The 14,068-nt window shown below is 38.4% G+C and overlaps 1 protein-coding gene across 6 annotated transcripts in view; it reads right to left on the bottom strand.

The window, feature by feature from the left end:
* arhgef28a (Rho guanine nucleotide exchange factor (GEF) 28a) overlaps positions 1-14,068 on the bottom strand; it is an 82,239-nt gene that overhangs the window by 30,744 nt on the left and 37,427 nt on the right. For 2 of the 6 annotated variants that reach the window (XM_055199624.2, XM_055199629.2), the window contains exons 9-15: positions 13,858-13,924; positions 4,327-4,427; positions 3,690-3,961; positions 2,787-3,012; positions 2,563-2,677; positions 607-693; positions 47-89 (exon numbers count right to left, since the gene is read on the bottom strand). In XM_055199624.2, the coding sequence (XP_055055599.2) occupies positions 47-89; positions 607-693; positions 2,563-2,677; positions 2,787-3,012; positions 3,690-3,961; positions 4,327-4,427; positions 13,858-13,924 (911 nt within the window). The remainder of the gene's footprint in view (positions 1-46; positions 90-606; positions 694-2,562; positions 2,678-2,786; positions 3,013-3,689; positions 3,962-4,326; positions 4,428-13,857; positions 13,925-14,068) is intronic. The other 4 variants (XM_055199628.2, XM_055199630.2, XM_055199625.2 and 1 more) reach the window with 3 other exon arrangements.

The raw sequence follows: 14,068 nt of genomic DNA, 5'->3' as shown, positions 1-14,068 counted from the left end.
AGGATTTTTTAAAGAAAATTGACTAATCCCTTAAGGCCTGCATTACCTTTTCTCTTGAGCTTGCTCTGATGTGCTGCTGGCACGATGTTCTGTGGAAGAAAAAAATTTGTGTTGATATAAAGAAAATACACCAAAGCAAAGTCTTGGTGGGTTTTAGCATTTACATTCCTTTCTATAAAGGCCATCTATTGGTGTTTCTTCAAGAATCATAAAGAACATCTAGTACCTAGAAATATCTATGGTTTTCTTTTCATTCATCAATAAACTGATGGCATCACTGTTATTGTCCAACACATTAAATAAGGCTGAAAACTTTATAAAGTAAATGCAGACGTACTGCAGTAAGGCTTCCACAACCAGCAAGCAAAGCAAAGCAAAGCCATGGGGATTAGTAACTGTAGGCATAGCTCATACATACAGTACTGTACACATTCAGACACGTAAACACGAAAAAGTTACACTATTATACAAACACACACACACTTGTCCTTTTGTCACTCTGACATAAACACAAAAGCAGCAGCATGTTGTTAATAGCATGGAGTGGCGGGAAATTGGGTGAGCAGGGGAGCGGGCGAGTGGGTATGCTGGCGTGGCTGTACTTACTAACAGGGTTGAGCAGAGAGAGAGATTTAGACAAAGACAGTGCCTGTAGTAGAGACCTGCTGCCACTGGTGCTGGAGAGGGCGCCATCTACAGGACACAGCGGACATGATACTCACTACAGCCCAGCACTATTCTACAGTACATACTGACAACAAGCAGAAAAGGGGAGCGTGTGCTGCTTTGACATGGGAGACTTTGGATTAAATAACAATTGTTAATACCAAATAATTGCCATAGGAAAGCCAATAAGGCTACTGAATAAACAAACCGCAGCACACTTAGCTGTGTCTCATACATGCTATACATGACACAAAATCTGTCTAAGTAGGTAAGCTAATTTTTGAGACACAGCCATCCACTCTTCATGTATCTGTTAGTATTGTTTGTCTTTTACCTACAGCTTTGTTAGTGACTACCAAACATGCTTTTAGTAACCTCTGACGATCAAAGACGAGCTAAGTTTGTTGCTTTTTCTGCTGTTTGCTGGAAGAAACTCAATGAGTGCAGATCATCCGATGTTTAAAAACATTCTTTGTAGACATACTGTAAGCAATATTTTGCAGTTACAGTACACTCTAGATAAAGTATAAAACAATAGATCCAAGAGAACACTAAAGGTACATAGCTAAAGCTGAAGGTACATTAATCCACACACTAATGTATCATAACAAGTATACGTACAAACATATAAACATATTCAATGACAAAACTACTTAAGTGTGTTGCAAATCAATTCTTCCTGTCATTCCTTAAAGGAAAACACCACAGTTTTTCAATATTTTACTATGTTATTACATCAACTTGGATGAATTAATACATATATTTTTTTTTTCACTGTGTAGACTTAATCTTTGAACAGCGCTTCTTGAATGTTCTGGCATTTAACCTAGCCCCATTCATTCCTATGGCTCCAAACAAAAGTTTTATTTTGTGTCACCATACTTACTCGTGTAACTTCTTGTGTAACAGTCTTTTAACAGGGAAAACTTGGAAGTGTTTGGCGGCTTCTAAATTCATCCCTGTTTGGAGCCATAGGAATGAATGGGGCTAGGCTAAATGCTAACACATTCACAAAGCGCTGTACAAAGATTAAAAGTGTACGCATTGACACAAGATAGGTATGTATTAATTCGTCCAAGCTGAGGCAAGAACGTAGAAAGTCATTGAAAAACTCTGTTTTTTTCCTTTAAGTATTATGCTGCGTTTACACCAGCCGCGGAAAATCAATGTGTAGATGCTTTGACGCACGTCTGGAGGTCTCGCAGCGCGAATGAGGCGTTTGGCGCAGTACGCGCGAATGGTGATTTTTGTGCATTTCGTGTTTGACGCGAATTTGCGGCTGACGCCCAAGTTGAAAAATTTGAACTTTGGCAGATTTTCGCGCCGCGTTTACCAATCAGCAGCCTGCTTTCTGCTGTGGTGGCAGCCCCGCCCGGAGTCACTCATTCAACAAGAAGGAACGCTTTATATTGTCCGTAAGCGGTCACCTGGAGCTATACGACACAAGTTCTTATTTCTATAGCGACAGGAATAAAAAGGACCTCGCTTGGAAGACTGTCAGTGAGGACATTGGGCAACCTGGTAAGTTATAAATACACATTTCACATTTGAGTCACTTTTTTCCCGCGCGTCTTCACTCTAAACGTGCGAATGCATTCAAACTGTTCAAGCGGAAAACTAGGCGCGGTAGACACGATTTTGACGCCTTAAACGCGGTTGGTGTAAACGCAGCATTAGAGGAAATATAAAAGATGTGATGAACTATCTTAGCCTTAGCCATCTATACAGTAACAAGAGAAAGACAGTACTTCTGGAAACATGATATGTGACACAAACATCTTGGTGTAACTTTTTCTGTTTATGCTCCATGATCACTTGCATTCATACACTGACATTTGAGACTTAACCTAAGCAGTTAAAGAGAGAGGTTAAAAGTAAAAGGTTAGAGTTTCTGACCCTGGTTGAGGTCTGTGGATGGAGGTTGAGCATCTCTACTGAATCGCGGAGGCAGCAGGCTGATTTTAGGCGAGGTGTAGGAATATGAACGAAGACGGATGCCTTGCTCAACATCCTGAGAGGAGAGATAATAAACAAATTAATGTAATAATGTTCAAAATGTATGGTAGTTTTGATAGTTTGAAAACGTCTACACAACTGCAGGGTCAGAGTGGGTGCGGTACCTTTGCAGGGGCGGAGTGCGAGCCGGAGGAGGCGGAGTGAGAACGTGTGCAGGTAAGATCATGGGTGGGGTTGAACTTAACATGCTCATCTCCGCTATTTTTGAGCTCGGAGGCTGGCTGGGGAAGGGGCTTCTTTATTAAAATGTCGTCGTCGTCATCCTCTTCACTGTCCACCTCCAAGGCCACCAAACTCGGGCTTAGAAAGAGGATTGGACTTCTAAAAATTCTCAACAACCACTATGCGTAAGACGACCATCACTTAAACATTGTACTGTAAATAATCAATTATTTTGTGGTACACATGCTCCACCAGTCATTCATGTAGCTCATGGCAAAACCTTTTTGCAAAGTTGCATTTTGTGCAAATGTTTCCAGTCTGTTTATGCATTGAAAATGAGAAGCAGAGAATTTTAAACTGTCCTGCTTTATGGGGCATCTGCATGCAGTAAATATGTCCCTTGAGTTTGTTTTTGTTTTTTGAATGTCTAACAGATGTTTAATAAAATCCAATGTCATGTGTCTTGCAAACAAACATCAAGACTTCAAACTTGTGGAGAATGTCAATGAAATATTCATAGAGCGTTTTGAGAGGTTTTGGAGACCATTGTTACTAACTAAGGGGTGAAGACGGACTACTGTGTTTATTTTTGGGTAAACTTCAAATAAAGATACTTTATAATGCCATAGAAGAACCATTTTGGAATCAATTGTTCCATAAATAGGGTTGCAGTCATCATGGCCTAATGGCTAGTGAGTCAGGCTTGTAACTTGCCGTTTGGAGTCTCACAGCCAGCACTAAAGTGCCATATTAACTCATTTATTTTGTTAAAATGTTACCCATGATTGGCTGACAGATACACTAGCACATAACCATTAGAGGCACATCAACATTAGCAGTCTTACCTCAGGTCACATGACTCTGTAGGTGAGCTTAACGTGTTACAGGTCTGGTCAGCAGATCGGGTGGTTCGCATGAGTCTATCCAGCATCAGTCCTGGTGGAGAGGTGGGGGAGAGAGCGCGATTGGCAGGATGCCTTCCCCTCCGCCCTTCTTCATCTTTAATAGGTGAAGGAGTATCTATTTCCACTGGTGACATTTGCAACACCCCACTATCTGTCCCAGAGCTGTCCTCTGTGACACCAGGAACAGTGTACTTTAAATCAAGTTCCTCATCCTAGAAAATAACAAATAAAATACATTTTCATGTAACAGCAGTGATTGTCTAAGGTGTTGGGTCTGAATTTATAAAGTTAAATGTAAAGCTTGACTGATTTGAAATTCTGCTGGTACGATCGTAGTAGGACATCTTCAATAATGTCAAACAAACAGCTTTGTTTTGTGGCTGGAAGTTTAGGATAAAACGTGCATTAGCCCAGACCAAATAGAGATGTCTCTAAGACTTTCACAGAGCTCAATCAAACAATTAAGACAATAAATGAAAAAGGTGAAAGGGAGGAGGTGGGATTTAGATAAAAAATATAATAGCTGATCAAAAATACAGAGTGAGCTGATCTGCAGGAGCTGAGATAAGTGTCAAACCTTGGTGGAGTTTTTAAGCATTGCTGTGAGTCTGGCTGTAGCTGCTTCTGAGGGCCGACGTTGAATCGGCGGGCAGGAGCCGGGAGAGGAACTCAACTTCTCTGTCGAAACAAAATGCTCTGTCAATCAGTGTGTGCTTGTGTCATTAAGCACTTAAAGCTGATTGAAATATAAAATTGCAGTCATTTACAGAGTAATGTTCTGTGTGTGTGTTGTGCTTCACCCCGCTACTCATCGGATGAATTTGATGTCTGTGATCACCGCATCAGAGCGGATCTGTCATTATACATCCACACGGCAGAAGTACATCCGCATAAAAAAAACAATCAATCTAAATCTCTATTTGGTTATCTATTTTTACACTTCCACCCTATGTGCCACCAAGCGTGTGGGAAACACTGAAGTGAAGTATCTATTTGCCACGCTGGTTCAGACAAAATGATAATGCAACTCAATAGATGCCTTAACAGTTCAGATGAAGGTGTCTCTCAGTGGCGGCTTGTCAATAAGGGCCGCTGGGGCGCCGCCCCCTAAAGTTGGCCAAAGAAGAAAGCTACTTTAACATGTTACAAAAAAGTTAAATATATAATGCAAATTAATAAAAGATAAATTGTTTAGTTGTACTATTTCACTGTTAGTCATGTTATCATTTATTTAAAAAATAAATAAAAACTAAGTTGGTTATGTGTGTGTCATGTTTGTGTGTCTTGGGCGCACCCCAAACGAGTGTATATGTATGTCAGTAAAAAGAGTAAAAACATGTGACCCAAGGCTGAGCTCTAATGGGCTGGTTTCGGATCCGCCCTGGGACGCAGGACTGTGCCAGCTCCTCTTTTATGTTTACAGACGTGACGGCATCACGCAAAGACGAATGACTTTTTTTTACTTTTTCCTGGGAAACCGACCCGACATTATAAATCATTATTATAAGCTTTTCATTTTGAATTTGGGCAAGGTAAGGAGACAGTTTAAAACACTGATTTTTACATATTCAATAACTACATTTTTATTTTTCAACTGAAATATTTTTACAGATTGTAGCTTTTAACAAGTTAAATATAGATTAAAACTAGTTCAATCTTTGTGCCTCATTACTTAACAAGAAAAAACTCTGAAAGTTAGCATGATGTTAAGAACAGCTGTTATGCTATACTGTACGTGGCTGCCTGCTTTGTTCTGTGTTCTCTGGAAAGACTGACTGCCTCTGTGTCTTTGGGCAATCTTTGAACGCCAAGAAGGAAAGCAGTTAAAAGAAACCAGTAGTACAGCATGGTCTCTTTATGGCCATTAAAAGTAGTTTTTAAGCATTTTTGCTGAGATTGTTAAAAGAACAATTTACCCAAAAATGAACATTCTGTCATAATGGACACATCAAGTTTCAATCAACTATTAATATACTTTCAAATACATAAACAATACCCCCCAAAAAAACAAATCCCAGAGACCTTACACCCCTCTTTTGGCATTTTAAGATCTTAACAATGTCAGACCCTATGCTTAAACTTATGAAGACACCATAATGTGCAAACTTAAAATTTTAATGTAAAATATTCTTCTAAGAATGAAACTTAAATAAGAAAGAACTTAATCGTCTACTATAATATGAAACAACAATGAAAAGTTTCATACACGCACACTTAATCATAGAAGTTGTGATGCCAATGCAGCCAAACTGGTAAACAAACACTCAGACATTGTCAAATACACCCTCACTAAAAATGTACAAAAGTTATTCCTTGGGACGGTCCCTTTTAAAAAGGCCCTAATATGTACACTGTAAAAAATAATTTGCTGCCTTAAAAGTTTTTGTTGAATCAACTCGGATTTACAATTCATTTCAACTTACTATTATTTATCTTGACTAGAGATGAGTTGTTATAACTTATAGTTGAGAAAAGTCAACTTAATTTTATATTTTATAAGTTGTGACAACTTATCTCTGTTGACATGACTTGTAGTTGATTTAACAAAACATTTTAAGGCAGCAAAGTATTTTTTACAGTGTACCATTTAGGTATCAGTATGTACCAAACATGTACCTTAGAGGTACCAATATGTACCTTTTAGGTACAAAAGTGTACTTTTAGAAAAGGTACCGCCCCAATGACAACTCTTGTACCTTGATGTACCCTTTTTTTTAATTACTTTTATGTGCAGAAATACAACATAGTTCACAGATAGCTGTCCATTCATACAACAAAATCTTCCTTTATACAAACAAGACATGATACAATCAAGCATACCAAGTTAAAATTTCAAGGGAAAGGTCTGTATATGTTGGCACATAATGAGTTGCACGTGTCCAGGCAAATGATCAATGTATATATTTGATTGAAATTGAGATTCTGATAACTCTAAGGGGCATACAAAACGCTTTGATAAGGATGTGCGTAAAAGTCTTCCAACAACAACGAAAAAATCTAAACCTGACGTCAACTTACTTTCATTCCTCTCACCACACACACAAGCTTAACTCCCTCAGATCGCTGAATAAATCACATTTGCATAAAACACAAACACTGCTCAGGTACTAAAATCTCATTACCTCAAAAACAGATCTGCTACTGATGCTAACACCACAAACAAAGGGTATGATGCGGTTTTGACTAAAAATAAGACATGTTTTCGATTTATTGTTTTTACGAGCAGAGATCTGTGATAGGCAGCGATCATTACCATGGTAACGGTATCACATAACACAATTTACATGACATTTATTCATTTAGTAGACAAGTTTATCCAAAGCGACTATCAAATGAGAAAACATAATTTTTGGATATGAAGACAAATTGAGGTGAGAAATATTTCATTTACCATTGGACTGATCACTGCCACAGATATGGTAATGTTTTATTACCATATACAAATATTGTACTGTAAGCCCAGCTGGAAACTCGCTGAAAAGTTTGACTTGTTGCTAAATTGAGTTTGCCATAATGTCAATTACGATTTTATATCCATTTACAACTATGACACTGGCCAGCATCTGTACCAAAACCCAAATCTGATCACTGAGACAAGACATATAACCTAAATTACTTGAGATGCTAAAATAAGGTTGTACATTTGCGTCTTTGTTATATCATTTAAGCAGATGATGATAAACGCTGGTTCTCTTTCACATACTCACTCATTACCTGCTTTTTGTATCCGTCTCCTGATTCTCATTTTTGGGAAGGACGGCCATGAGTAGTTAAACGGAGAGTCTGAGTCAGAGTCCATGTTTTTATTTCCCCCAAGTGTACCGTTGTGAGAAACGCATAACGTTAATAAACCGTGAAGTTAAACAAATGCAGGAGTTGGAAGACGCTTTCCAAAAAAAAATCCAGATTCCAGAGATAAGCGTTCAGGAGATGAGCCTGAGATGAGCACCGATGAGTCCGAGTGTGTTTGTGTGTGTGTAAAAAAGGTGGACTTGGTCTCAGTGCTCTATACTCCCACTTTTTTTGTGGCAGGCAGAGTCAGGACTGACTCTAGACTTGGGAGACCACGACAGAGGGGTTTTCAAACTAAGATGTCTGTAAGAATTCGGAAGGTCAGCCAAGGTTTAGGAATCATTAACCATACGCGCTAATAAAACCCTATGAGGTCCCGGGATGCAGAAAGACACACCTCCCCTCAGCTCCTTATAAACAATAATAAAGCAAGTCTGCTGTGAAACAATTAAACATAATCATCTTCAACACATACACACTAAATTATTAAAACGCATCCCATTTCAAGAAGTTCACTAACTTCCTGCAGGCAGGAATGAGTCATGCTTTGTCTCACTCTGAAAAAACCCTTTAAAAGCGTGCCAGAAAGACATGCAACATGCATTCATTCACATTTTAAAAACAACAAAATTCAAGAAGAATTGCCAACAACATAATACAAACCATGCTCTCATATGTATTAACACTAATTCAACTGAGTATGTTTGTCAAAGGTTTCTTTTTTCTCATTCATTTTCCTCTGGAAAAGAAAAAATGAATACATATTTGCGTAACTTTAATTTGCATAACGAAAATCCGTAAAAAAAAATCACCACAACCAGAAAAAATCCTGAAAAGCCTGTATTCATCTGCATTTACATACATTACACCCACTGCTGAGCTAATGCATTACAGTGACAACATAAGTCAATTATAATAACTGTGTACGTGTAGTAGCCTATGGACCTATACATAAGCACATACTCAACTACAGATAGTTTCAACGGTTGTCACTGTTACCCGCCTGGCCCCAAGTTAACTTCCAGTCTGTTTGTTTAGCGGTGTGGCTATCAATTAATCTGACCTCTGGAATAAATACCTTGTCAAAAAATAAAAATAAAATTATTTCCTGAATACGAGTGCAGACTGCAAGCATGGATCACCTCTGTGCGAAGAGAGGATTGGCAGCCAGGCAAGAATTCAAGTATATGTAACTAAATTAACATTGCATACATTAATTTTACACAATAATATTAGCTCAGTTGTAGTAATTGATACTCTTTTGCTATGATTTGAACTACGGTAATTTATTTATTTATTTTGCTTGTTATCAGAAATAATATACTCTAGAATAGAGCTGTGTATCGTCAATAATCTTGAAATATACGATACGTATCATGGTACAGGGGTTGTGATGCAATATGCTTCAATACACTGCGGTACTGTAAAGCGAGATGGTATATTGGGATATTTCCAATTTTAGGAATACAACAGGATATAATTTTAGGAAAGCTGTCATTGAGGGCATACCACTATATGCAAACCTTAACAAAACATTTGTGGCGCGCCCCTATGCTATAGTACTTCCTATAGTAAACTCCAAACTGCCAGGAATGTTGTATTATTATTGTTTTTGTTTTGTTTTTTCGATACAGTGTTGCCAAAACAAGATATTACGATACTCCCATGTAACGTTATTGTGGTCTAGGAAGTTAAGTTTGGGCCACAGAAGTTGTTTTCACTGAAACCGTATATACAGAGACAACACAAGAAACTCAACTATGCACAGACTTAACCCTACATGGATTAAACAATACACAGACTCAACCCCACACAGACTCAACCATAGCCAGACAACACAACAATGTTAACCCTATATGGACTTAACCCCACACAGACTTGACTTTATACACAGACTCAACCCTACACGGACTTAACCCTTAACAACTTCAAATTCACAAAAAACACACTCAGGAACCTTAATAACTCCAGTTTAACTAGCTAATATCTCAGAAAAACCATGTCAGACCAGCCAGAGCGAAACCTGGAAAAAGCAGGATTACAGCCAGGTGTGTGTGTGTGCGCGCATGAGTTGAGATGGATTACTCTCTGCATGTGGTGGACTTCCAGTCTCTGCTGGAGAAACACACAGTGTATTCGCGCGCGTGCGTGCGTGTGTGTGTGTGTGTCCTTTAGCATGGGCTCCAATAATCCAAACAGCAGACTCGCTCAGTCAACCAAATGTTTCAAAAGGCATTTCATTTGAGAAAGCACAGGGCAGTATTTCCTCTAGGTGAAGATATACAGTAGGATCTTCTTAAAGACGAGTAAAAAAATCAGTTGGTTACATGAGCTTCAGATTACAGTCCTTTCTCCGCATCCTCCTGTTCATTTTCTTATTCCTTTAATGCTAGGACAGCAACATTGTCCAGTCAGAGACCTCAAAAAACACTTTCCTCCAGACCGCTCTTTTTTGTGCAGTGTGACTGTTTTAGTCTTTTACAGAATCTGGGCTCCAGCCTCAACTCTCTCCTCCCTTTGCTGAGTTTTTAGTGGCTAACGTCTGTGTGTTTAAGTTTTAATGAGAAATGGGGCAGTGATAGTTTGGAAAAGGAGAAATGGGTTGCAACAATGGATGAATGAATGGATTAATAAAGAGTTAATGAATAAATAATATAATTTATTATTATACTACTAAAAGTGTCATGAACTGCATCTTTTTGAATATCATATTGTGAGATACGCTTTTGGATCTCGTTTTTAAAATATTCTATCCTGGTTTTGCCTCTCTCTACCCTGTGGTGTTTTGATATTTAAGACTTAAGTAAATGGCAACTGGTATCATTGGCAGTTCTGCATATTAATACGCTGCTGTGATGTACTCTGAAAACAAAATGGTTCATTTTGGTTAACATATAAAATACGTTTATAAATAAATAAGAACATTTTAAACAAATTATAGCCGACAAAGCAATATGGTAAACATGTTTAAACTATTGGAGTTTTCATCATACTATGACGCCATACTGAGGAAAAATCTGACATGAAGCGTTTTAGCAGTTTGGTTTGAATTAAAATTGTTTTCGGACTTACATGATGTTTTTATGTATGGAATAATTAATTGGTAGCTGGTTGTTATTGCAGAAATAAAGGTATTGATAGTTTGTTGCTTATTTCGCGCTAACAACCGACTGCCTGTACATTATCCTGCTTATTATTTGCTAATTTTTAATGAATGCAGATCTACCGCAAAGAAAACCCATTTACTTTGGGCTATAAGATAAGACAATAAAATGTCACAAGCACACTGTTTGGTTTAATCATTTGTAAATATAATGTCATATATGTTATTAAAAGACATTTATATAAAAATTTTGTGTAATATATTAACGCGTACCTGTCAACGTTATTCATTTTGAGTCGTTGTTATCATTATTACACATGACTCTAAAATGCTTGATTCTGATCACGATATTCCAAGGTGTGTTATTCCGAGATAACAACCGCCTGAAACTTATAACACATGGCTACAAATCTTTTTGACTAATATTAAGATCAGTGATGACATTAAAATGTGAAACACGTTCTGTGAGATGGGCTAAATGTTACAGCATCATGTTAAATGTCAGCCTTTGTTCAAGTTAAAAAACCTATGCTTGTTAACATTCCTGCCACTTTACAGTTGACATTGTGTGTGTGTGTGTGTGTGTACCTGGTAATTATCACATTATCACAAAGATAGGAATACCAGTGTTTTTGTGACCTTGTGGGGACATTTTGATGTCCCCATGAGGAAACAAGCTTATAAATCAAACAAAATGATGTTTCTTGAAAATGTGAAGTAGGAGAAGAGCTTCTGTGATGGTTGCGGTTAGGGAATGGGGTAGGTAAGGGTAATAGAATATACAGTTTGTATGGTATAAAATGCATTACGTCTAAGGAATGTCCCCACAAAACATGGAAACCAGAATGTGTGTGTGTGCGCGCGCGTGCGTGCATGCATGTGATTGAATTCAAGTGCCAATCTCATTTAAAAGACAAAAAGACCCCACTGTCTGGTGCCCTTGCTGAACTATATATCTTTCTAAATGAAAAACTAAAGGCTTTTTTATCTGCATCAAAAAAGGACAGTGTATCCACATACAGTGTCTAAAAATGTCAAGACATCACTCGAGGAGCTTTGACATACAGTACAGCTAATCCAAATATAGCTAATCCATGACGTCACCCATAGGGTTGTGAAGAGCTTTTTCGAAGCCAATAGTTGGCAAAGCCATGCCGTCGCCATCACTCACGTATAACTGAAAATGAGTAAAGAGGCGGGAGGTGTGTGAAGCTGAAGTTATTGGATGCTGAAACCACGCCCACCTAGCTCGACAGTAGTGACAGCAGTGCCGGTTCAGCCGTCACTTAAGTGGCCACTCCCTTATTTGTGCAAAACCTTAAGGCTTAATATAATTGAAATGGATGAGTAACAAATAAATTAGCTATATTGACCAAAATCCATTTTTGTACCAGGCTGTAAACATATTTATTTCTGCTGTTAAACTGGGCATTTTAAATTGGGGTCTATTGGGATTGATCAGGTTGCCCATTGGATAATACCAGGCTTAAATTAAAAGATGCTGCTTTATTTGTGTAACTCGGGTTGCTGCTTTTGACATAGTGTTGTCTAATAGAAGAGAAACTATATGCCATATTTTTAAGAAGTTTTAAAAACGCATTCAAGTTCTTAAAGGGACACTTCACCCATTTGCATTAAGCTTTGTATAGTAAGAAACCCAGTCATGTTTTTGAATGGTCATGCATCATTCCCTCTGTTTCCCCTGAGACGGGAGAAATATGGATTTTGGTGTTGCACTTCCTTCTTTCAATGATGCAAAAATCATCATTTTGCATCATTGAAAGAAGGAAGTCCTATATCTTTGCAGAGGGGGTGAGACTACAAACACTCCTTTTCTCGGTCAAACAGGCACCAAATTCTAAATTTATGTTACATTTTGACTATAAATATGATCCACTTTTAATAAAGATGAATGTTTCCACGGGTGAAATGCTCCTTTAAAGGTATAGCGGAAGATTTTTCCGTGTGGATTATCTAGACTATTGGTCATCCCAGTTGTCAATCATTCTGATGATATGTTGACATAAGGCCGACGTACGTGCTCGTCTCTAGGTTCGCTTTCTGCACATGCGCACTTTCAGGTGTATATGTGTGGTGGGCTACGGTTTCAACCATTCATTGATGCTCGCGTTCTCACCGTGTTTTTTTCGAAATGTCTGAGGGTCGCAAGAGAAAAAGTGTCTACGAATTGTATGACAAGAAGAGAAAAGCCTCTAAAGAAAGAAACAAGGCCAGATTGTTTTTGGGAGACTATTTCACACACTGGCGTACGCTAAAAGCACAGGTTGGGCTTGCCACGCAAAGTTTCTACTCAACAGGTTTCGAGCTGGACCGAATGCATTCAACCGCACGTGCATTTGTGCGTAAAGTAAACTGATCACTTTAGCGCCGTTTTGCAGTTAAACTGTTTAAAATCAGTTGAATGCTAACATTTGCAAACCTTTGAAACACTTACAAATGATAAACTTTCCCTATTTACATTTGCATATTAATCCGCGAATCACATGCGAGCCGAACCGTGGGTCGTGATCCGTACGGATCACAGATCAACTGCGATCCGTTACACCACTATTAGCGATGCTAGCCCTGGCACAAGTCACGAACCGCACAGACACGGTAAACATGCCGACAGCAACTTGTAAACAGAGCGAAGAGAAGAAATACGCTCCTGCATGCTCTCTCTCTCGTGCACGCGTTTAATAGGCATTCCCTCTCTGGAGCAGGTGGAATGTTGCATGTAAATTTTTTCTTTTAAAAAATTTGGAAAAATCTTACGCTATACCTTTAATATCACAATTAAAAACCAGCACTGATCAAATGTAGGACACTTTCCCTAATATGTGACATGCGAGACAAAGGTTCAAAAGGCTGTGTGGTACAATGCAAAGTGGGATGGGTGGTCACTCTGATAACAGACCTTGGCACATGACCACTATTAAGTGTTCGGCAACATGGTCGGTCCAGTCAACATGAGCTAATATGTAGAAATGGGATAAAAATACTATTCCTATATAACAGAACACAAACACTATCAGACCTGACAGCAACCCTGCAGCTAATGAATAAGCACAGCAGATTGTTGTTTTATGCAGAAAGTGTTGATAAAGGCACAAAAGCAAAAAATATGATGATAAATGTTCACCAACAAACTAAATTACGAGCACGAGCAACCCTAGTGGTAACAAACAAACACAAACGTATGCATATCTGTACCTGAGTAAGATGTGTTTAGGTCTTCTTCCTCTTCATCAATACAAAGAACAAGCTGTTCTTCAAAGACCTGAAAAACAAGACAGCAAAAACACACTGTTTTTTTAAGGACTAAAACGGAACAAAACAAGAACACAGGCATGAACATCTGTCCATTAGAAAGCTGAAAAAAACCCAAGCACAGGAGAGCGCACATGGCACGTCTAAACCAGAC

This window comes from Misgurnus anguillicaudatus, chromosome 22 (genome assembly GCF_027580225.2).
Source record: "Misgurnus anguillicaudatus chromosome 22, ASM2758022v2, whole genome shotgun sequence".
Classification (NCBI taxonomy): domain Eukaryota; kingdom Metazoa; phylum Chordata; class Actinopteri; order Cypriniformes; family Cobitidae; genus Misgurnus; species Misgurnus anguillicaudatus.
This window is presented reverse-complemented; position numbering and strand designations above follow the sequence as displayed.